The 26,162-nt window shown below is 38.7% G+C and overlaps 1 protein-coding gene across 2 annotated transcripts in view; it reads left to right on the forward strand.

Moving 5' to 3' along the window:
- Positions 1-803: 803 nt before the first annotated feature.
- The window catches only part of ccdc80.L (coiled-coil domain containing 80 L homeolog), a 34,808-nt gene continuing 9,449 nt past the window's right edge, over positions 804-26,162 (forward strand). The window contains exons 1-6 of one of the 2 annotated variants that reach the window (XM_018246666.2): positions 804-820; positions 1,594-1,736; positions 6,104-7,992; positions 13,295-13,451; positions 21,650-21,786; positions 22,961-23,112. In XM_018246666.2, coding sequence (XP_018102155.1) covers positions 6,112-7,992; positions 13,295-13,451; positions 21,650-21,786; positions 22,961-23,112 — 2,327 coding nt within the window. In that variant the 5' untranslated portion in view covers positions 804-820; positions 1,594-1,736; positions 6,104-6,111. Of the gene's footprint in view, positions 821-1,593; positions 1,737-3,788; positions 3,903-6,103; positions 7,993-13,294; positions 13,452-21,649; positions 21,787-22,960; positions 23,113-26,162 lie in introns of those variants that run through there. The other variant, XM_018246667.2, reaches the window with a different exon arrangement.

Here is a 26,162-nt window from a genome sequence, read left to right on the forward strand (position 1 = left end):
ATCAGTAGTAATCAGTGCAGCAAATTAACATTCACCCCAAATTTCACCTTAGTTTGGAGCCCTCACTCTTCTCTGTTGAAGATGGAGGAGCTCCACCATAAACTTTCAGTTTGGGTGAATGTTGCTATGTTTTGGGTGTTTAATCAACTTTAGACTAGAGTTTTTTTTAAAGCTAGTGTTGTGTTGAGGGTCAGACTCAACACAACATTAGCCTCTTATGGATTCCTTTGGAAAGTTGTAGCATAGGAACTATAGGGGTATCCCTAGACAGATAAATAGACAGAAAAGTGTGCTATGCCATATGTTTGGGGGTATGACAAATATCAATACTAATATTAGTCATGCTGTTTATGTAACAAATAATAATTCTATAGTAAAATGGATTTTATATATATAAACATTAGAGCACCCTTTACATTTACTAATCTGTATGTCCTTTATCCTTGTTAATAACATCACCTCTTTGCCTTTGATTCAGACAGTACAATTTTGTTTTTCATATCTGAATTTAAAATTTCAGACTTGTTTTCATTTGGTCAGATCAATATTATTATTATCAGCATGAAACCCCAATTTATTCCACAGCGCTTTACAGAAATTATATATCATTCACATCAGTCCCATAGTGATGTGTGGGTTGACCTAAAACCTACAGAAACCTGCAAGTTTACTGCCGGTTGGGTGGGTTTGGGTTGAAATTTGGCCAACCATTGTGGGTTAGGGTTGGGTGCGGTTCAGACTAAGGAAGCACACGCCTTCTCTGCTCCTGAAGACCCTGTCTTGTAAGTAGAGGCACACACAGAAGTAGCATATGAAACAAGTAAGGGTTGGGCTTGGGCCTCATAATGCAAACTTTTTGTGGCTTAGGGTCCAGCGCACGTTATAACGTTTTGCAGGTTAAGGTTGGGTGCGGGGTGAGTTTTTCCAGACCCGCAAATCACTACTGTCCCAGAGGAGCTTACAATCGAAGGTCCCTATTGCATTCAAATTCACACACACTGTGAAGCCTGTATGATTTTGAAGTGTGGCAGTTAACCGGAGTACCCAGAGGAATGCAACCCAAGCACAAGGAGGATAAGTAAACTCTTTGGGGCTGGTACCCTGGCTGGAATAAAATCAATAGAATATTTTTAAAACAAATCTGTCTCGATGACAAGTGGACAACGTGTAGCAGCCTATCATATACATACTTATACACATTCTATGGAGTTTTTAAAAGCTTAGAAGAACAGTTCCTTAACAGAACATCTGTGTAATGCAATCACCCTTTCCTAAAGTGCTTGCTGATGTTGTGTAATGTCTCAGCCCCCTTAGAAATGTCAGCCCTAAGCCCTGCCTTGGTGCTTTAGTTGGGCAGGAGGCGGTGTTGTGCTGATCACTTAAATTCTTCCCTAACTTGCTCTATGACTTGCAGTAGCTGCTGCTGTTCTCTATTTGCTTTGGAGCACAGCTAAATTTCCTTACATGAAACCCAACTATTAAAGAAAGTAAAAAAGTAAAAGAAAAAAATAGCCGAAGGAGAAAAGAATCTGATATAAAATTTATATAATTTCCTTTGGGTTTGTAACTGCATTACTGTATATTAACCCCTAGTCACCCTTGGTGGAAACAAAGAAGGACCAAGAAACTAGCATGACACAGAGGATTACAACAGTTTGAATGCACATGGACTGAAAGGGCAGCTTGGCCTTGCTAAAGAACAGATATGGATGCTTAATTACAAAAAAAAACACCAGGTAATTAACTTTATTTCTTTATTTTTTTTTTAGTCTTTCAAATGCTTTTTAAATTGTGATGTTGCTCTGTCTTTCGAAATACAAATCTTGTTATACTATTAGAAGGGAAAACGTTTCCACTAGTTTGTGTGGCTCATGGGCATCATAGGTCAGAGCAAACTTGTAAGCCACATGTAAAAAGAGCTCAGGTTGCCAAAGTGTTAAAGTGCAAACACAAATTTAGATTTTTATTAAGATTATATAACTACAGACTATATGATCTGGGAGCATCGGCTACATTTAGCAGCCGTACAATATGATGCTACAGGGTGTCACAAACTTTTAACCATCAGGAAGGTTTCAAATCTGAGTTTTTCAGTGGCTGCTGGGAATTGTAGTACAACACAGCTGTGTGCATGTCACTGGGTTTATTTCAGCCCAATGTTTAGAATGCAAACAATGTGTTTCCTCTTCATCTGTCTACTAACGTGAGCTTAGATGACTTTGCATTAACTTATGGGAATCATATACTGTATATACCAGTCACCCATTATAATACAATCTGCAACAAACATATTTTTATGTGAGTGCGCTTTATTGGTACAGCTGATGGCAAACTAGGGGCGTAACATTGTCGCTTTTGTTCTCAGAGCCAATACACAGAGACTACCAAAAGATTACAGGAAACCAAACATTCTGTGCTGTAGTGATGAAGACGCAAAAAAATGTTGGGGGAGGGTAAGGACGAGATGAGTCAGATGCAGGTTATGGGGGTGACAAGGAGAGAATTAGAAACAATTACTAATAATATCCCTTTCCTTCCAAACATGGAAAATTGTCTCTAAGTTTCAGGACATAGCTGCTTGAGTTGTTCTGAGTCTGGGAGAACTGTCTCTCTTCCCATACTTTCTCATGTCTATAGTGTGACACTAAAACAACGGAAGTGAGCCGTGCAAATGAAAATAAATCCTGTCAGTCTGATGGGAAAATAAAGGAAACTGCACATGCAAGAATAGTTTATCTGGCAATGTATCAATACATTTCTATATGTTACTATACGTTTATAGCGTCATTGTTCCTCTAACCGGCACCGCTTATAAAAATTCCCTTACACCTTAGCTGGCTTGTACTAATAAAAATTCACGCTGCTGGCAGCAGTCATGGCGTTGTGGAGTAATTTACTCCACACGGCTGCTACATCACTTCAGTTCGATGCACATTAAACAGAAACTTCTGTAAAATGTTCAAAAAGGGTTAAAAACCAAATTATCCCTCGAGCACCTCAGGAATTATGCCTTCCTGAAGTCTGAAGGGTTTATAGGAATATTCTGAAAAACAGAAGTTTGTCACAGAAATCTATCACTCTATACGTGTCATGTTACAGCACCAAACGGTAATATGTTTCATATTAAAAACCTGCAGCCAGAAGAGATCATTCTCAAGCTACAGTTTTACCCCGTCTTTTGTTTAAAATAGATTTCCTGAGTCTTAACTTATTGATTCTTTCAATATGGAACCATTTATAGGAAAATATACATAAGAGATGTAAAAAAAACATGGAGGCAAGAATGCCTGGTCTCCTGTATTTTGTTCACTTTGGACAAGGCAAAATGAAGGCCTGTCAAAAATAGTTCTAATCATTATCATTCCTGCTCTTTCTTTATCATAGCTGATGTGTAGCTAGGGTTGTCACCTGGCTGGATATTTTACTGGTGGGGATGTACAAATGCTGCTTGATGCCAATGTTATTAATAGGGCAGAAAGATAAAATGACAGGAAGACTGGTAAATGCCTGTGTAACATTTACGATGTAGGTTCCCAGACTTTACTAACGTGTTATTCTGGCATAAAGTTACAGTATCCTCTAAAAGTTGAGGTAGTAGACTCTGATGCTATAACGTCACTAAACTTAGCCCACGCATTGTTATTGTTATCCCAATGATTGTATTTAAATGTAATACCAAGCCATTTTATGTAAAATCTGAATACACAAAAGGGCAGTGTAACTATTTGTGGACAATGGTATACTGCTGTTATCTAAAGGTAAAGATCAAATGTAAGATCAGTATCCACCTTTTGGGCACTCTTGGCATAAGATGTTGGTGGACTCTACAGTACAACTTTTAGTAGCTTTCAAACAAACATGTAGTAGGGGCAGAGAAAGAAAAGTAAAGCAGTAAAGTGGAGGTAAGTTCAGCTTGTCAGCAGGGCTTTATTATATTTGTACATGACTGGTATATACGCAGGTATGCACTAGGGTTGCACCGAATCCACTATTTTGGATTTGGCCGAACCCTCGAATCCTTTGTGAAAGATTCGGCCGTATACTGAACCAAATCCGAACCCTAATTTGCATATGCAAGTGGGAAGAGGAAACAAATTTTACTTCCTTGTTTTCTTACAAAAAGTCACGCAATTTCCTTGCCGCCCCTAAATTGCATATGCAAATTAGGATTCGGTTCGGCCGGCAGAAGGATTCAGCCGAATCCGAATCCTGCTGAAAAAGGCCGAATCCTGGCCGAATCCCGAACCGAATCCTGGATTCGGTACATCCCTAGTATGCACACCAACTCTAAAGGGGTTGTTCACGTTAAAGGGGTGGTTCACCTTTAAATAAACTTTTAGTATATAATGGAATGATCAATTCTAAGCAACTTTTCCATTGGTTTTCATTATTTATTTTTTATAGTTTTATAATTATTTGCCTTTTTATTTTCTGACTCTTTCCAGCTTTCAAAAGGGGCGTCCCTGACCCCATCTAATAAGCAAATGCTCTGCTACTTTTTATTGCTAATATTTCGAGTAAGGTCCTCTCCTATTCATATTTCAGTTTCTTATTCAAATTAATGCATGGTTGCTAGGGTAATTTGAATCCTAGCTACCAGATTGTTTATAATGCAAATGGAAGAGCTGCTGAATAAAAAAGCTAAATAACTCAAAAACCTTAAATAATAAAAAATTAAAACCAATTGCAAATTGTCTCAGAATATCACTTTCTACGTCATACTAAAAGTTAACTCAAAGGTAAACAACCCCTTTAAAATGTTACCATGATTGATATAGTGGGATTATAAGGCATGGGGTACTTCAGCAGGTAACCACAAAGTGACTGTTCTTGTACTGTTCAAAATCAGGGTCACTCACCGCTCTCCGATGATGGACCAGGTGCTGAGCCCGAACCCATAGCAAGGGGAGATAATGTTGCACCGATATTCTGCTATGGGCACACACCACAGACTTCTCAGAGGCGGCAAAGATCAACTATTTTTTTATTTCACATACAGTAGCAGACATCTAACGCATTTCGTGTGTGACCACACGTAATCATAGGTCATTTTACCCCCATTGTGATGCTTTTAATTGAGGGCCATAATCCATTTCTGACAGTAGACTTTATAATACAGGAAAGGTATAACTGAAAAATTATACCTGCTCCCAGATATAAATTAATGGCATAGCCTTACATGGTTATTCAGGAATGCCTTTTAGAAGTGGGAGAGCCTGGCAAAACATAGTCAGGACGCTAGACTGTCCATCCTGTTGCTTTGAGCTGTTGGTAGGAATATTAAGTCAATGACAAATGAATAATAGGCTGCGCAACAACTTTACAGCATCAAGTTTTTTTTGTCCTCTTCTATACCATTATGCCATAGACACAATACCTTCCCAGATGCTATTATCCCACTGTTACGGGTGCTGCTGCAGTGTCAATAGCCTGGAGCAGTTATATATGGCATGCCATTGAACTTTCCACCACTTTCCACCACACTTTACAGGGCTCTTCTATGTTCCAGGGATCTATGTTTGATCCCTAAAGAAGTCTTTGTCTATTGTAGCTCAATATACCTGCTTAGTAGGGTTCCTTTATTTACATGGGCCCGTGTATGGGCAAAGTTGATAGCAACAGTAATTTTGAATATCTGGATAAAATTTTGCTAATGTGGTCTTATTTATAAAGACTATAATAAAATATGTAAGTACAGGTATGGGATCTGTTATCCGGAAACCCGTTATCTAGAAAGCTCCAAATTATGGAAAGTCGGTCTCCCATAGACTCCATTTTAACCAAATAATCCACATTTTTAAAAATGATTTTTCTCTGTAATAATAAAACAGTACTTGTACTTGATCCAAACTAACATATAATTAATACTTATAGGAAGGAAAATCAGCCTATTGGGTTTACTTAATGTTTGCTCGATTTTCTAATAGACTTTACGGTGATCCAAATTACGGAAGAGTCCATTATCCAGAAAATCCCAGGTCCTGAGTTCTGGATAACAGGTCCCATACCTGTATCAACCTTATGCCAAAATCAGTATGACATAAGTAACTATTTACATACTTAATAGTATTTTGTTTCTAAATTTCTTTTCTGTATGATGCAGGCAAGTACATGATGAACTGGATAGTAATATTACGACCAATTATTCTGGTAACAGTGTGGCTAGTATGCTCTTCGGATATATCACAAGGGACATCCTCAAGTAGGGGCACTGAAGATGTTGAAGAGCACAGGACATCACACAGAGTCATCAACCCAGGTTCTTCTGCAAGAAGAGCAATTCATTCTCAAAGACAATATCCTAAAGCAAGACCTCATGTTTTTCAGAATAACAAAGATGAATTTAAAAGCAGTTTGTCTCAAAGTATGTTAAATGATGAAGGTCAAAGACACAAAACAGATGAAAATCAGGGTCGGAGACATGCTGGTAACAGAAATGCAATGCGAATGGTAAAAGATGATAGTGGAACAGCTGTGCGGTCAAGAATGGCACGTTTTCCTTCCACTTCGAATTCTCCAAATATCCTTGCAAGTTTTGCTGGAAAAAATAGAGTTTGGATTATCTCTGCTCCACATGCATCTGATGGCTACTACAGGCTCATGATGAGTCTATTGAAAAATGATGTGTACTGTGAACTTGCTGAAAGGCATATTCAACAAATAATAATGTTTCATGAAGAAGGTGAGGAAGGGGGTACAATAAGAAGAATTACTAACGAAGGAAAAATTATGGAACAGACTCTGGACAAAACTCTTATACCAAAGTTGATGAATTCATTAAAGCTAGAAAAAGGAAAATTTGGAATGGTTCTTCTCAAAAAGACTTTACAAGTAGAAGAAAGGTATCCTTATCCAGTACGTCTGGAAGCTATGTATGAGGTTGTTGACCAAAGCCCTATAAGACGCATAGAGAAACTTAGACAAAAAGGTTTTGTGCAAAAATGTAAGGCTGCTGGAGTTGAAGGACAGGTACAAGAAGAGGGACAGACTGAGGGTAGCAGCACAAAAAATGTAAAACCTACACAATCTAGTGTTACCATCCAAACATCATCAAGAAAACAGGAGACAAAGAAGACTGTTGTAATGCCTACGCGATTCTCCAGACTGAAACCTACAAGGAAATCAATAGCACCTCCAACACAGTCATCAACAACTAGAGCAACAACAGTTTTTCCATCACCAAAGGCAACTACACAAATACTAACTACAGCATCAAGGCCACCCACAACTATGCCTACAACAGTGAGTCCAACAACACAGAAAATATGGACAACTAAAATGTTTACTACTCCAGAGCTTCACAGACATGTCATCCAGTCTGAAACAACAAAAGAACCAGACACGCAAAGTCGGTACACCCCTGTGAGAACCGATAAGAACAGAAATAGACAGTATGTACAGAGTCATTCTACTACAAGTAGAACAAATAAAGTGGCACTCCATACAGAGGCTCCAGTTATTTCAACAACCAGGACAGAGATAACTACCAAAGCAAACACAGCACAGTTTGTAGATAACCAGACAGACAGAAAGGATCATAGCACACATGATGTCACTCAGAATCAAAAGAAATTTACAAAGACAAAGCCATCCAAAAAGAAAGAGGTGGATAAAATATTAAACAATGAATATGAAGAAAAAACTGACACTGGCAAAGCTACTACCCCCCACGTTGATTATACTGTAGAAACATCAAATGTTCCACAGCAAAAGGAAAAAGATCAAAGAAAAGAGGAAAAACTAGAGAAAACAGATAAAAAGAAAAAGAAGAGCGAAAAAATAGATAAGCCCCCCAAAAAAGAGAAGCAGGCAAAGAAGGACAAAACCGAGAAGAAAGATAAACCTGAAAAAGATCGCAATAAAAAGAACAAGAAGACTGGCAAAAATGATAATGATGGATTTATTAAACCAGAGAAAAAAGTATTTGTTGAAAGCCCCAAAAGATCATTAGCAACATTGCTTTCAAATTTTGAAGGAAAAAGAAGACTGCTGGTAAGTGTACACCCATCAAAGCAATTCAAGCATGCTTCTGTGTATTTTCACACTAGGGGGCAGATTTACCTAGGGTTAATTAACTCTCGATATTCGACTGTCGAAAGTAAATCCTTCGACTTCGAATATCGAAGTTGAAGGAATTACCGCAAATAGTTCGATTGAACGAAAAATTCGAAGGATTTTAATCCATCGATCAAACAATTTTTCTTCGACCAAAAAAAGATTGCAAAGCCTATGGGGACCTTCCCCATAGGCTAACATTGACTTCGGTAGGTTTTAGGTGGCGAACCAGGTGGTCAAATTTTTTTTTAAAGAGACAGTACTTTGACTTCGAATGGTCGAATATTCGAATGATTTTTAGTTCGAATCGTTCGATTCAAAGTCGAAGTCGTAATCGAAGGTCGAACTAGCCAATTCGATGGTCGAAGTAGCCAAAAAAACATTTGAAATTCAAAGTTTTTTTTATTCTATTCCTTCACTCAAGCTAAGTAAATGGGCCCCTAGATGTGTCTGTTTTTAGTCTAAGAAGTGTTTTTTGTTTTTTTTTCAAATATCAGCACAGAGCACACATCAAATATAAACTTTTTCTGCTAACTGTAACTAAATGCCATAGTAATACAGGTATGAGACCTCTAAGGCAGTGATTCCCAACCAGTAGCTTGTGAACAACATGTTGCTCTCCAACCCCTTGGATGTTGCTCCCAGTGGCCTCAAAGCAGTTGCTTATTTTTGAATTTCAGGCTTGGTTGTATAAGAACCAGGTGCACTGCCAAATAGAGCCTCAATGCAGGTTGACAATCCACATGGGGGCTACTAAATTGCCAATCACATCAGTTATTTGGCAGCCCAAGAACATTTTTCATGCAAGTGCTGCTCCTCAACTTCTTTTTCTTCTGAATGTTGCTCACGGGTTCAAAAGGTTGGGGATCCCTGCTCTAAGATGTGTGCTCTTGCATGCGCACACACATTTTTAGACCACTGCACACAACAAATTGTGGTGCGCACAAAGCCCAGGGGACCATACAGCTGAGCATAGTGCCACAATATTCTGCCTTGACCCAGAGATCTTTTGTGGTTGCCTTGGCTCCTATTTTACTCTACTGCAAATGTGCAGGGGTTGACAGTCCTTAGAGATTAACCCCTTCCTTGTCCTTTATGGTATAAACTGGTAAAAGCGTTAGCCAATCAAATAGTTACAGAGGATATTGCTGTTCTTCATCTTAAAAGCATTACTTAAGTAATACATTGCAAAGCTTAAATGAAAACATAAGCTCAGCTAAAGCAGTAGTATGGTGCACATTATGTTTTGGGCTTCTATACCAGTCCAAGGCAGCCATTTATCAGTAAAGATCTGTGGATCCAAAGATGCCCCAGTGCTCCCCATCTTCTTTTTGCTGATTCACAGCACATGCTCTGGGCTACTGTCACTGAGCTTAGGGACCAGCATAATATACTGAATATATATAATATAAATGTCACATTATAAGGCTGAAGCTGATTAGTAAATAATTATTGGTACATGGCAGCTCATAAGCCAGCGCATATAGCATCTGAATTTAATTATCAGTCCTGCAGCATCTGCTTATATGACAAGCATTTTCTGCTTAATGATTTGTGACAACCCCGAAGATTAGCTTCCCAGTGGCTGCTCAAAGCATACTGAGCATGTGCATGTCACAGACACTCCTAACAGAATCCAAGAATCCTGTGAGGCTTGGTCATTAGTGCTATAGAAATGCTGAACCTTTAGGTTGGTTCAGTATATTCAATATTTAAAAAATAGCATTTCTAGCCATATTCATTTTTAGGGATTAGTTTTCCTTTAAGGGTTAGGTAAAGGTTTCTATTGTTTAGTTACTTTTAGTTTATGACTGTTAGTATTTCTGAAATGATAATGCGGCTTTAAGGTTTGTCAAATTGTACAGCAGGTTACTGTATGTAATTATGTAATGTATGTAGTGTCTGTCCCTATGCTGGCATTAGCCTCCTTCATATTACAGTTGTTCCAGCTAGGCGTAACTGTTTGCATCTGGTTAAATATTTTTATAATACATATATATCAGGTGCTGAAATTTAAGGAAGGAAATGTACCCCCAATTATGTGTTATTTTTTTTTAAAAAAATATCTCTTTTCTTAGGAGAGTTAGATAGTGCTGTAGTTGAACAGCTACCTGAGGGACACAGGGGAACATTTCAGCTCAGAAGACTTTTTTAAGGCACAATGTATTGGATGATTTTGGGTACCGAGGTGGGGCTGTTGGTTACAGTTGGGCTGAATGCAATGAAATGTGATTTATTCTGCTTTATGTGGATGCATTAGTCCCACCTGGGGGTACAATACAAGAAGTTGCCATCTTCTTTGGCTTCTTCAGTCTTCTGTTCTAGTCCGCACAGGTGCAATGGATCGGAGAAAGGAAGACAGATAATGTCTATGCTTCTACAGAAATGCAGTGATTGATCTTTCAGGTATGGCTATAAGGTCATGCATTGTGTGACATTAACCTAAACATTCTAAGGCCTGGATCATCATTTGAAGCATGGAATACTTTCCTCCTTGATGTACTCTAACTGCTACTAACTAAAGGCAGAATCTGGGTGTGCTGTAACCCAATTTCCCCAGATATACCTCCAATGCAAGGACCAGGGCGGGAGGGGTAGACTTGTTTAATGGAGAGGACACAATTGAGCGTTGTACAGTGAAAAAAACACATTAACAGAAGTTTTTGCCTTCCTCTGAATCAATTAGCACCTAGGCAGGTAATATATAGACTTAAAAGGTTGAACTTGATGGATGTGTGTCTTTTTTCAACCTAACTTACAATGTTACTATGATCATACATCCATATAAGCTTTGCTGTCACTGATCCAGTAGCCCCTGGATTTTCACTAAGGTTGTGTTTGGCCACTGTATTAGGTAATTCATGTATGTACAATTGGCAGAGATATCTGTGTATTTCCTGAAACTAAAATTAATTAAATATGTTTTATTTGTTTTCCTGCTACATGAATATACCAATAGCTGTGACTGAGGCAGGTACACAGAGAACACTGGAAAAAAGAGTTCCAAAGTGCCTTATAGGGATATTGAACCTGGGCATTGAATAATGTGCAAGTGAGGGGACTGGTGGGGGCAGAAGAAGAAGACTTAATGCCTCTCTCTCTTGCCACTCATCCCATTTTTCAAATGGGGGTTACTAACCCCATCTAAAAAAACAAATGCACTGTAAGGCTACAAATTTATTGTTAATGCTACTTTTTATTACTCGTCTTTCTAATCAGGCCCTCTCCTATTCATATTCCAGTCTCTTCAAATCAGTGCATGTTTACTATGGTAATCTGAACCTTAGCAACTAACATTGCTGAAATTGCAAACTGGAGAGCTGCTGAATTAAAGTCAGAAACCACAATGAAAACCAATTGCATATCGTCTCAGAATATCACTCTCTACATCATACGAAAAGTTAATTTAAAGGTGAAAAACCCCTTTAAACAATGCACCTGTAGCAAGAATTAGTGTCACCCTTGCTTTCCACTCTGAATATTTACAAGGGTTAAAATGTTTATAAAGCCATGTAAAAAAGTGGAATAAGAATAAACCACATGTGTAATCATGGTGTAAATGCAAATACAAACTTTGCTAAAATAAACTACTTTTTACAACTTTTTACAGCCTTATTTACTCAGGAATTTCTCTTCAGCTTCAATGATATTAAAGGGTTATACCAACCCTAAAGTGGTGTTAAATAATGGTGTGCATATCTGGACTAAATAAAAATACACAACTACATAAATATTACCTCTTTTTACTTTCTGCCTGCTAATATCAGAAATGATGATGGATGGTGAATTACAAAAATAGCATCTTAATATAATTGCAATTTAATTTTACTCTATTTTTTTTCCACAGTTTTTATTGGTATAAACTATTTTACACAGCTTGATAAATATGACCCTTAAACTAGGGATGCACCAAATCCAGGATTCGGTTCAGGATTCGGCCTTTTTCAACAGGATTCGGCCGAATCCTTCTGCCCGGCCAAACCAAATCCAAATTTGCATATGCAAATTAGGGGCAGGGAGGGAGATCATGGGACTTTTTGTCACAAAACAAGGTCAAAAATGTTATTCACTTCCCACCCATAATTTGCATATGCAAATTAGGAATCTTTCGCAAAGGATTAGTGGATGCGATGTATCCCTACCTTAAACTGTCAATTTAAATGTAGCAATTTATCAGTCAGGCAGCCTTAAAAATCCCATCAGAGGGGAGAGTGCATTGACAGATTAAGTCCTCAGCCAACGGGTCTCAGTAGGCCCCAATGGACAATCCAATGGTTGACCTTAGGACCAGCAATTGTAAAAGTCCTATTTGGCCCAGTTTGTCGGTGGCCAAATCGGACCCACATCAGGGCAGCCATCAGGGGGGACAGGGGGGAGAGTTGTAGGGGGGCCTGAGGGTAAGGGGGCCCTGCCACGCCACACTTACTTGATTAGCCGGGCACACCATCTTTCTGAGAGCTGCTGACTTCAGGAAGGCATGGACGTTTAAAGGGCCCTGGCCACCAATTTTCTCATAATGTGGGGGGGGGCCCTGGCCACAAATTTTTATTTTCTCATGTGGGGTCCTAGCTACCAATAGTTTCTAATGGGGGGGCCCTGGCCACAAATGTTTTTTTATGGGGGGCCCTGAACACCAATATCTTTTTTTTTTTATTAACATGTGGGAACCCTAGCCACCAATATTTTTTTTTTTTTCTGTGTTCTGGGGGGCGGACCTGTGGGGTGGGGAGGGCGGACCTGTAGGTGGGGCTTGTGGTGGGCGCAGCCCAGAGGGCCTAGGAAATTTTGTTGTATGGGGCCCTGCGATTTCTGATGGCGGTCCTGCCCACATCAGCTTGTTTAACGATCTTTCAAACAAAAAAACGTCTGATCTGGCCTTGTATGGCCACCTTTAGTTCTCAATTAATTTTCTTATGTCAACAACTTTGGGCCTGCTATTGTACACAGGCAGAGCATCGTTCTTTCTGCATCCTTCTTGAGTAAATAAGTTGTTAAATATGTATAGAAATGCTCTTATGTCTTATACAGTAAATTAAGCAAATTACCCAAATATGTGTTTGTTATTTGTGCTAGACAACAAAATAGTTAAATAACTGAAATATAGAGATTCCTGTTGTCCAGATAAATTGATATTTCTTACCTCTATATTCATATATACATATTTCTATGTTTATATGAAAATATGCGTTACTGTTACATATTAGACTCATAAGTGTTTGTTCTTTTCTTTCCACTGTAGCTAATAACTGCACCAAGAGAAGAGAATAAGATGTATTCTCAGCAGCGCGATGAGTATTTGGAGGCAGTATGTGAAATGGCTGTCAGGAAAATATCTATTGTCACAATATTTGGAACTCTGACAAACAGCACCATGAAGATTGACCACTTTCAGTTAGGTAAATAAAACCTGTATATGCTTTTCTCTACCATATAAAACCTGTTTTGTACCTGTCTATATTTATTTATGGTAGCAATAGCACCTTCCAGCACCTTATATACTGTGTAGGGATGGGCGAATTTGACCCGTTTCGACAAAAATTTGCAGCCGGCGAAATGTTGCATTGAATTTTTTTTTGACACGCGTCTTTTTTTTTTTTTGACGCACGCCGCCATACAAGTCTATGGGCGGCATTTTCGCTGCAAAAAAATTCGCCCATCCCAAAATATTCAATATTTTAAAGGCTTGAAATGTAAAGCTGTGTGTGTGCAGTTTCATTTTGCAGTACATGATATCTGTTGCACCGGTGGAATGGGAAATACCATGACAGAGGCAGTGTCAATCTTCCAACAACACCAAGCATGCCCCCCTTTCCTTAAATAACAAACCAACCACATCTGATATCTTGGGTGAAAAAGGCCAAAGCTTATTATTAAATCACATTAATAACGACCAACATAAACCAAAAGCATTGAGGATAGTGCAATGTACCACCACATTTATCAAATATTTAACTATTAACTTATTTAACATCTGATAGCCCCTGAAGGCTGCAAAGAATTGTACCCAATAGCGAGGAGCCCGTCTGCTGTCCTTCCTAGGTGCGGCTTTCCTCCATAACTCATGCCCCTTCCACAAGGCTCCTTCCATCACTTTGGCCCCAGGCCTAACCCCTGTTATACCCTACACTTGTTACCACTCTTACTGGCTCCCCCTTAGGGAAGTACCTACCGCTGTGACATTAGGCTAACACTCTCCCCTTTATTCTGTTTAGGGCAGGCGGAATTTGTTCAAGGTAAAAGGTAATTTCCTTCCTCTCTTAACCCTTTTTTGTCTCCACCCATCTCAATAGCAACCCAGGAACTACAACCCCCATAATTCGTAACCTCCTCTTCTGGTTCCCTCATTCCTAGCCCTGTCATGGCCCTGTCATTCCCAGTTCCTGGCTCACTCCCAGGGGTGCTTCGCCAATGAGGCGAGTTGAGGCTGTCGCCTCAGACGGCAGCGCCCCACTAGGTACCAGGGGCAGCAAAAATGCTGCTCCTGGTACTTTAAGAGCATATTTCTGGGGGAGGGGGGCAGCAGCAACTGCTCTATCTTAAGTTCTTGGCTCCCCTCTCAGTTGTTTTTATCCTTTATCTAGTTTGCTTGGAGTAACTGAAGCCCAGTTGATGGAAGGACCATAACAGATGGAAGGCTGACTAGCTTGGTGAACTCTATGGCACATTAATGACTAGGTCCGCTAAGAGTTTTCCTGGTGAGCCATAGGTCAAATAGTAAAGTATAGGTATGGAATTATGGAAAGGCAGTCCCATTTTATCCAAAAAATCCAAAATGCTAGCTATGCCATTAGCCTTAGAGTAAGTTGACACAAATACAAGTTTTGCAGTGAATAACAATAAGTTCTAAGATGTTGCTAAAGCCAATGCTACAGTAACATGCAGGAGGTTAGTGTGTACAGTAAATAACTGTGCAGCCAACTATTTGTACTTGGACAGAAAACTGTCTGCAGGATCAAACAGCAAGTATTATGAATGGGTCAGTTCTTTCAATGGAGTACCTTAGGGCTCAGTCTTTGCACTTATTTTGAATTTGATAATGAATAACATTGAAATTGGCACTGAAAGTAAAATATCACTATTTACTGATGGCACAGATGTATGCAATGCACTAATCTTTATGCTGGATGTTTATACTCTACAGAGAGGCTAACAAATGTGTTTCTGATCAACTAATCTGCACCTAAAGATCAAGGCAAATTATACACTTTCTCATGAAATTGTGCTGTACTTGTTGCCTTATTTCCCATAAATGATGGGAAGGGCATTCGGCTAAGTCAATATTATGACTAAAGGGAAATGACTTGATGTGGAATAATAATAATAATAGGGTCAGAGAGCAGAGTGCTAGAATTTCACTTTCTGACTTTGGCTTCTTTACATTTTGTTATGTCATTAATTACCAAGATGTTATTTTTCTGCACATCAAAGTGATTTTTGGTATGGTACCTGTTATACAGAATAATCAGAACCTGGGGTTTTCTGGATGATGTATCTTTCCGTAATTTGGATCTTCATACCTTAAGTCTACTAGAAAATCATTTAATCATTAAACAAACCCAAAAGACTGGTTTTGCTTCCAATTAGAATTTAATATATCTTAGTTTGGATCAAATACAAACAAGACCAAAAGGCACAGCTTTTGTGGAGTTTCAAATTGGCCTTTTATTGAGACAAAAATGCAGGAATTGTCTCAAATGGCTTCTCATTCTGGAGACTGGGAATTTTGTTGTTTATGGCACAGAACTGCAGTTGTCATTGTGAGTTTCTTATATTTACCATACCATGGGGCAAATTCACTAACAGGCGAAAATTCGCCAGCGATGGCTTTGCGCACATCGCAAAACTTCGCCAGGCGTAAATTCGTATGGACAACTCTAATTCACGAAGATCCGAAGTTGCGCACAGGATACCGAACGCTGGCGAAATTACGCCAGAGAAATTACACTCAGCAGTTCGAAGTTATGCTAGCGTTGGCTAATTAGCATACGGCGTGCAGTTAAAGTACAATGGCCGTATATGCTGCAGCAAATACATTACACTACACAAGGCCAGGGAACCTTAATAAAATTATATAAAAGTTGTTATAATGCCCTACACATGTGCCCACAGTATAGTTTAGGTGCCATATGTTAGCAAATGTAGGGAGGAAGGAGGATACCCGAAAAAAAACATTTACAATCTTTTTCAGTCTATCACCCTTTAAATAGGAAAAAACGCCAGTGTTTTTTGGGACTTAGAAAAATGTTACACTTTTTTTTGAGGAACTCCTATCTACTCTATTGCACTTCGCCTGGTCTGAGGTTGCGAAGGCAAGTCTAGCGATAGAGGTAAGGGTCAGTAAAATCAAAAACTTAGTGAATTTGCGTAGTAACGCACCAGCTACCGTTGTAAATTGGAGAAGTGCCGAAATGACGTCACGCTGGCGAAATTTCGCCAGCGTTAGTCACTTCGCCCTTTAGTGAATCTGCCCCCATGAGTTCCAGGAATTTTATATGCTATTTTTTGGTTAGAAGTACACTGCCTGTGCCATTTTCTGGAGTGTGGATTATGTAGAACTGCACAAGCAGCAACTATATTTTTAATGTTACCAGCCTTTTTATCATTTGCCATAACTTAAAGTGGACCTGTCACCCAGACACAAAAATCTGTATAATAAAAGTCCTTTTCAAATTAAACATGAAATCCAATTTCTATTTTTTATTTAAGCATTCATAGCTGTTGTAAGCTCATTTAAAAATCTCAACTGTCAATCAAATATTGTCTGCCCCTCCTCTATGCCCGTGGCATAGAGGTGGGGCAGACAATTACTTTCACTTTCAATTCAGCACTTCTTAGATGTCACTGCTCTCCCCACATTCCCCCAGTTCTCTTTACCATATAATTGTGTGGCCAGGGCATGGGGATGGACATCAGGTCCCCCATTCTGGTGCACAAACAAGATTCTGAGATGATACAAGGCTTGTCTTAATAACAGTGTCCACAAAATGGCTGCTGCCTGCTTGCTATAATTTTGTAATCCCAGACTGAAGGAAACAAGATTCAAATAATTTATATAGTGTAAATTAAAGTTCATTGTCCTTGACTAATCTGAAAAATAGGATTTTGAATAATTTTTTTTGGTGACAGGTCCCCTTTAAGCAGCCGCAGACATAAGCCAAATATCTAAAGTCACATAATGATGTATTTAGAGGTAGACACATTTGCCTTCCTTCTGAGTCATGCACTTGTGTATGTGTGGGCTTGGTTTTATATTTTGCTGGAGATATTTGCCTCCCTCTCTTAACAGAACAGTCTCTTATATTCAGTGGTCAGAAAGTCTCTAGTACCAAAGAGTAGGCCGAACCACTGTATTTATATTTTACCAAAACAACATGAAATATAAAAAACATATAAACCTTTGAGCTTTGACAGATACATACAGTAGTGATTAACTGATTCTAGAGGGCTGCCAACATAACTTATGTATCACCACAAGCCGTGGAATATTACATGATTTGACAACATTTCTGTACAGTATTCAGTCACCATTAGCAATTGGTATATATGAACACTGGAAATGTTGTTTTAACTTGGTCACCCATATTTTTAAATTTGCAATGTTTTATAACTTTTCAAGTTAAATTTTTATTCTGGGGCAGGGTATTGTCTATTGTAAACTAAAACAAATTATAAGAAAAATTATATTTCATAAATAAAAGGACACTAAAATGAAGCTAAAAGTTTAGTTTATAGGAGAAAAAATTAAAATTTATCACATGTGTGTGTTTTAGCTATGCTTTGAGAAACATAAACTATAAAGCTGGTCAAGGTAACCACATGAGCATTCCTTGGCTTGATTTGGCCACCCATGCCCTGGCCAAATTGGGCTCAGTGCCATTATTATAAAGGAAGAAGATCCCACTGCCGCGAGCGGGGGGGTCGTAAAACAGGGCGGCCCAAACTGTAGGGTCTGCTTCTTCTTTAGTAGGATGGCAGGGAAGGAAAGTAGGCAAGTGGTCGGCAGGGGTGGTGTGTAGGTTGGTTGGATATAGATTTGCAGTGTGCTGTCCCTTTGTGTATTAGTTACTCCACTGATTGGGCTGATCCAATAATTAGTCAATGACTGGTCCATAATTCAGGCTCACGGAGACCAGGGTTTTTTGTTAGAAATATATAAGTAAGGCTGGCCCTCCCAAGGGCCCCATACACAGCCTAATACACTAGGCTGACCATTATATAGGCCTATAAAAGTTGCCCAAGCAACTGAGTTGGCAGCTTATCAGCCTGTTTGTATGGTGTTTGCACCTGAGCACAGCATACATGACACAAAAAATATTTATTTTATTATTAATATATAAATAAGGGGTGGGTATATCATAACAAATGACATACGAGTTTTTTGTAATTAATGAAAAGCTCAAGATGTTAAAAGGGTGAATTAAAAAAATCACACATTTTACAATTAATCTGCTAACACTATATTTGAGTTGTGTATAGGAAAGCAATACATTTTTTTAATAAAATGTAAGAAATTGATACAAGCATTGCCACGTGACTATTTGCTCATTCCTCTTCATGGTACATTATGGCTTCCCATTTATGAGTCCTAGTTTCAAACTACAAATCACATTTAAAAAATTATCAAGGGTTTTATACAACAGTGAAAATGATAACATGGAAAAATTAATAGTATAATTGAAACTTTGCTCAAATTAATTATACGTTTCTAGAATGCGCTGGGCCTGGGGTTTTCTGGATAATGGATCTTCCCATAATTTAGATCTTCATACCTTAAGTGTACTAGAAAATCAAGTAAACATTAAATAAACCCAATAGGCTTATTTTGCTTCTAATAAAGATTTGTATCTTAGTTTGGATCTAGTACAATGTACTGTTTTATTATTACAGAGAAAAAGGAAATCATTTTTAAAAATCTGGATTATTTGGATAAAATGTAGTTTGTGACAGATGGCTCTGCTGTAATTCAGAGCTTTCTGGATAATGGGTTTACGGATAACGTATCCTATACCTGTACTAAACTACCACCCATACCTAAACTATCATTTCTCATAAACTTCATTATAAGCAAATCGTTCATATATTTAAAAATTATTTCCTATTTCTCTAGTTCTGGTTGTCATGCAGGATTTCACTTGAGTCATCTCTGACTCTTCTTTACCAATGTCTGGCTTTACAGACGGGGTCATTGAATTACATTGCTAAGGATACAATGTAAAGAAGCTTCTCCAAGTGCTCTAAATCCAACATGAACATTTTCCAGTTATTCTAGTTTCAAACTAAAAATCACATTTTAAAAATATCAAGGGCATTGTACAACAATGACAATTATAATGTAGCACAACTTCTTATAGAATCTATATCGACCAAAATTATGGAAAGATCCCTTCTCCAGAAAAACCTAGGTCCCAAGCATTCTGGATAACAGGTACCACATCTGTATTTCATTTATCATGCATTGTAACATAATTGTTGTGGCTAACATATTGGTCAAGCCCAACTGTCTCGAAATGATTTAGCTTTCTTCAGTTTGCCTCAGAAAGGGAAAAATCCTTCTTGACTGGAATATCAACTTACAGCAATGTAAAAATGGACTTGTCTGGTAACAGACTTTACCTTTACAATTATAATTTTTTTAAGTAATTGTCAAGCAATAGCTAATTTACTGTTTACGTAAACGAACTCTTAAATTACAGACATAACTGCAATTAAAAATGACATGTGAGACAAAAAGGTGACTATCCTGACCGAGTAGTGACCTGTACATTTCTGCTTAGGGCTTGGTTCCATCTGAATGTATTAGCCACATTTGGAACACATCATGCAAGATTTCACTTGAGTCATCTCTGACTCTTCATTACCAGTGTCTGGCTTTACAGATGTGGTCATCCTATGAAATTGCTAAGAATGCAATGTAAAGAAGCTTTTTAAAGTGCACTAAGTCCAAACTCATGTGTCCTTAGGTGGGATGGCCTTTAATTTCTAAATACACTGTACTTCTGTCACTAGTTGTGATCCTAATGCTAATAAACTTATGTAGACACATGGAGAGCCCTTTGACCGAGTTGGCAGGCATAATGGTGTAAAATAGTCATAGCTATGACTTCTGGAGACATTGTGGCGAATTACTGTTTTTGTGTAATGAAGGAAAAAGTAATTTTAAGTTACTTTCCAATATACATTCATTTCCTAGCAACCATGCATTGATTTGAATAAGAGACTGGAATATGAATAGGAGAGGACCTTACTAGAAAGAAAAGCAATAAAAAGTAGAAGTAATATTAAGAGAGCATTTGTTTTTTTAGATGGGGTCAGCGAAGGCCATCTGAAAGCTGGAAAGAGAGAAGAAAAAGGCAATTAAAAATAAATAAATAATGAAAAGCAATGGTAAAGTTGCTTAGAATTGGCCATTCTATCACGTACTAAAAGTTTACTTAAAGGTAAACCACCCCTTTAAAGCTGATTAAAATACCCAAAGGAGACCTGACTCCTGTGCCAGAGACAGACAGAATAAAAAGGGTTACAAACAATGCTTTTAACTGCAACTACATTTAGAAAGTGTAAAACTGATGGAAATGTATAATGAATATCATTTATATTATTATAATGAATGAATATTAGAAAGTTACATAGAATTATATTTTCTTTCGTTTTGCATAAAATTTTTAATTTCTTTAAGGCTTTTGTGTGTGCTTGGCACATTGAGTATACATTACATTAGTAACATTGTCTTGCCAAAGTTTTCCCAACGGCACAGAAGTGGCTTTCAACCTGTTCAAACATTCAACCAGCATTATCAATATAATGTATGCCTCCTACACCAAGCACCCACCAGACACCAATAAAATGGGTGGGGGGAGGCATGCCCAGCCAGTAACATTTGTGTAATTGAACCTAAAAGCTGTTTAGCGTATTGTTTCTGCATATGGATAGTTTAAAGGGCCAAAGTGTTTTGGAAAGTGTTTAGGGTTAGGACACACTTGACGATTTGTCGCCAACGTTTTAAAAAAGTAAATCGCGGCGACAAGACTATCGTCTTTTTTGAACAGACGATTCACATCGACTATTGGCGCAGATCGATTTGTATCCCATTACGGTACGTGCTCCACCCAAACCGGAAACGTTTTGTGCTTCCCGCTGTAACCTGGCGTCTTTACGTGCTTGCGTTCTTGCGTCATTGCGTTCGCATTGTAATTTGAATACAATTGCTGCTACTTATCTGTATGTGTGTGCGTGTCTAGGAGATTTCAGTGCTTTTCTAAGTACATCCTATTTCTGATAAATTGCTCGGAAAAGGGTCTCAGTGCGTTTTGGAGCTACAGGCGATTCACAAACGTGCTGTGGGCACAGGAGCTGGCGTCTTTCATTTGGTTTTGTTCAGAGACAAAACGAGCGATATGTCGCCACGATTTGCTTTTTAAAAACGTTGGTGACAAATCGTCCAGTGTGTCCTTACCCTTAAGGATTTCTGTGTTACTGATACAAGGCATAGACACAGAGAATATAAACTAATTGCAGTCTTGTTTTACATTAGTCTACAGGATATGCTGCAAAAAAAGCATATTTTTCTACTAACTCTTTGTTTTTTTTAATCAAGATAACGAGAAGCCAATGAAAGTGATTGGAGAGGATGATCTGCTGGATGTTGATCTCATAACTGAATTAAGGAAAGAATATGGCATGACTTACAATGATTTCTTTATGGTGCTAACAGATTTAGATATGAAAGTCAAGGTAAGAAGCATAATGTTTTATTCCAAAGAGTAACATGGTAGAACTCCCCAGTTTTGGTTTCCACCATTTTAAAATAAACACATACTGTATTTTTCAGTGATTTCATTATGGCAGAATAGCTCTGATTACTAGATTCAATCAGTGTTATTCTTACATCAACAGTAGTGAATAATGGCACTGTGGCCTTACATGGTAAATTAAGCTTTAGAATACATTTTCAGACAGAAAAAGTTGTGTTCAGCTGTTTGCAGCTCTTCAGCTACAAAGTCAGCCGTAGAAAAGAGCTTTTGATTATAAACCCTATCTACAAGTTTGCATGAAAGAAAGTAATATTACAGTCCTGAAAGCAGGGCTGGGGCTTTGCTTTAAGTTTACATGTACCACTTCCTACATACCATACCTTCCTTCCTATAAAAGCTTCACTGTTGGAAATTCCTCGGAAAACTCGGATCAAAAAAAAGAATCCATTTGGCGAGTAAGAAAGAATTTTTGTCAAAAGGCCAAGGCTGCTGGTTACATGTATGGTCCAGTCATTTAACCCACATAGAACAATGTGTTACATGTTTTGCAGACTCTATGAAAAGGTCTTAACTGCAGTTTTAGGTTACGGTCAAGCTAAAAATGATTTCAGATGTAAGCAGAGGGGGGTCAGCGTTCTAGGCAATTTGAAAGATTACTGCAAAGAAATGTCTGAAGAATGTGAAAAGCTATTTTTTGTAAGAATTGTTAAGAATGCATTAGGCATACAAGATTTAGAAAGGTTTTGGTCTTCTCTGGGTGTGATTGTTGTAATTTCTATAATTTTGCAAGAAGTGCTCTCCTTTAACCTGCGTGGTGCCGCTAAAGCTGAGTACAAAGCAGCAGGTATATGCCTACATTTGCCTCTTTTGTTGGAAAGACAAATTGTGACTCACTGCCTACACTCCCCCAATTCAGCAGGCTTGTTGTGAGCACGAGGATTTTGCGAGGACAGAGATTCTGTAAAACATGAAGCATATATATTCCACAAGAAATATTATTCCTTGCCCAAATCTAATAAAATGAGATCCAGGGTACAGGCCATGTTTTGAATTATCTGTTATTATTATCTTTTCATATTACTCTCTAAGATATTTCAAGAATTTCGTTTTAATCATCATTTCTTAAGAAATTCTACAATTTTTTTTCCATACAGCAATACTATGAAGTCCCTATTAGCATGAAATCAGTGTTTGACCTAGCAGATACTTTTCAGTCCAGAATTAAGGAAATGGAAAAGCAGAAGCGGGATGGAATAACATGCAAAAGGGAAGACAAAACCAGGTCTCTGGAAAATTTCCTTTCAAGGTGGGTTTCAAGAGTCTATATTATTGGTTTGCAGGGGGAGTAACTACAGATGAAGCAGACCCTGCAGTTGCAGGGGGTCCCAGGAGTGGAAGGGGCCCAGAAAGGCCAAAATTAATATGCAACATTCACAAATCTTGGTGCAATAGGTTAAGAAATGTTTTGGGTTCCCCAAATTGAATTTTCTATGGGGCCCAGTAACATTTAATTACACCATTGTTAGTTTGTGTGATATTAGATTTCCTTTGCAACTTATGTTCTGGAAGTCAAACCTGTGGGCCGCAAGCTTTCTTTCAGCTATAACCTGGTAGCATACCGATAGCAGTAAAGGCTTATTGGAGCTGAACAACTGAACAGTTACAGGTTCGGCATCTCAATTTTTTTCTCCACATTATTAGCTGGCCCCAGTCTTTATGCATTTTCCTGAGCCTCCTTTTTTCTAATTGTGTACATTCGAAATAGTAATAGTGAATCATCAGAGTATGCAGCCATATTTTCAGCCTTAAAATAAATTGGGAGCAGTTTGTACATGTACATCACTAAAGTCTGCTCCATCTCAACCTTTGCTGGTGTGGAAAGGGAGTGTTTATTATGTTTCAGTTTCATTTACATGGACCTGTTAAATATCAAAAATTGTGTTTTCCTTTCATGCACACAGAAGCAAGCCTCAAAGTGAAATATATAAGGTGCTGATTTTCTGCCAGGTCAGATAAGGTCACTGGCCCACATGTTTTTTTGCAGGGGTGGAAGTCAGGCATCTTTTGGAAAATTGGATGTCAGGAATGAAATATTAACATAGCAGCTTTTTGTTAAGCAAAAAAAAATACATTCTAAATGAACAGCATGGCATAGAATATAAATATAGCACTACTGAACGACCCAAATAAACCAGTGTTATTAATAATATGATCAAACAGCGCCTGTGAATTAAATCCCTCATTCGTGTTTATGTAATAATTTAAAGTATTTACTTTGTATTTTCTCTGTTATGCCAGTTGTTTTCTCATGGATTTGTGAATTCTGTCTTTTATAGGAACAAAAAAATGTTTCTAATATAGTTAGTTAGTCAAAAATGTAATGTATAAAGGCTGGAGTGACTGGATGTCTAACATAATTCAGCTCTCTAACTTGAGGGGGGGTCATAACTGTTCAGTGAGTTTGCAATTTATCTTTAGCATTCAGCTCAGATTCAAAAGCAAACAGTTATGACCCATGTGCCCCCCTCAAGTCACTGAATGGTTACTAACTATCTATATTGAAAACATTTTTTATTTTGCACAGCCTATCTATTTACCCAGTTTTTATGCTACACAATTTCTTTAAAAGTTTGTAGTATCTATACTGCATTATTATTCTGCTTTATTTATGTAACACTAATATTGTCTGCTGCTTGTCCAGAGCTTATACATCACTGACACCAGTCCCTGCCCCAGTGGAGTTTACAATCTAATGTTCCAATCACATTCACAAACTATGGTCAGGGCTGACCTGGGCCAGAGGGCTGCGCGCGTGGGGCCCCCACCGACCTAAGTCAGCTTTCTCACCTGGTGAGCAGGCAAAGATCGCATTGCCCCCCCCAACTGGGATAGGGGTCCCCAGGTGGCAACCCCAGTGGGCTCTGGATTTTAAAATAAGTCATTCTAAGCAACATACAACATACATTAAAACCATAGCCGTAACTAGAGGGGGGCGGGCCCTGGTGCGGGATGTGCAGCCGGGCCCCGCCCCCTCCGTACGGCCAGAAACGGCCGCATTAGAACAGTGGCGCGAGCTGCCGGGGGGGCCCTGAGGGGGTGCGGGCCCTGGCCCAATTGCACCCCCTGCTCCCCCGTAGTTACGCCACTGATTAAAACATTTAGTTATTTATAAATGAATTTGCAATTAAAAGCAGTATTTACTTTTCCCTTTCTATTCTGTCTTTAAAAAGTAGCAAGATCTGTTGATCAAATGGCTTCTGCTATGTTTTTTTTTCATTAGTTAGACCAGCGGCCTAGCCGGTAAAACACCTGCCAGGGCCGGGGCCGGTATTACAAATTTACCGGCAATGTAGCTGCCGGTAATTTGTAATACCATTTACAAAATCCCCTACCCGCCGATGAAAACATTTTCGTCGGCTTCGGGCAGTGGCCCTGCCCCTTTTGTGACGCTACTCCCCATGGCTCCGCCCCTTTTGTGACACTACTTCCCCCATGGCTCCGCCCCTTTTGTGGCGCCCCTCATCTGCTCTGCCCCTTTTACGTCAAGCCCCGCCCCTTTCTTTTATTACCCCACCATGGCCGGTAATTTTTTTTTTTTTTTAAAAGGTGGCAACCATACCAGCGGCCCCCAACCTTTTTTGGCCCGGGGACCGGTGCAGAGCCAAATTTTTTTTCAAGGCCCAGGGGAGGGGGTCTGGAGGGGTCGGCGTCCAATTTGGTGCGCCGTGTTAATTGTTCCCTAGGCTAGGCACCCCAGTTCAAGACTGTCTGCGGCCCGGCCAATTGGGGACCCCTGAGTTAGACCTACAGATACAAGAAAAAATGCATACAGATTCAGCTTTCACTAGCAATATCATTTGCGAATAACTTTAAATCCACTGAAATATGTTAAATAATGTATATATCAAAGTTGCTTGCAATTGCATAAATGCAAAGAACTGTTTTTTAATGGAGCACCTGTATTTACTTCTGCTTGCACTACTGGTTATTGCTTGAGGTTGCTTGGGGTCACAGTGATACCCTATACATGAGAGCATGGTTTCTGGTTATTTTGCCTTAGCTTTGTGTGTTATTCACCTATTTGCAGGCCATATATATATGGATTATTTGAGTGAGATGTTGGACATAAACAGCTCTTTATTCATTAATACTGTACATTTATTTGAATTTGATGTTACCATCAATATTTTTGTACGTCAACTTTTTGAGACTTAGGCACTTTTAAAAGTAGAACTACTAAGTACAGTACTATTTCTTTAAAAATGTCCAGTAGCATCTACAGCTGGTATATGAGTTAATGATTTAAGAATAAAATATTTGTAGTAGACTAGCCCCTAAGTCCCAGGCCATTTTTTT

Source organism: Xenopus laevis, chromosome 2L, assembly GCF_017654675.1.
Source record: "Xenopus laevis strain J_2021 chromosome 2L, Xenopus_laevis_v10.1, whole genome shotgun sequence".
NCBI lineage: Eukaryota > Metazoa > Chordata > Amphibia > Anura > Pipidae > Xenopus > Xenopus laevis.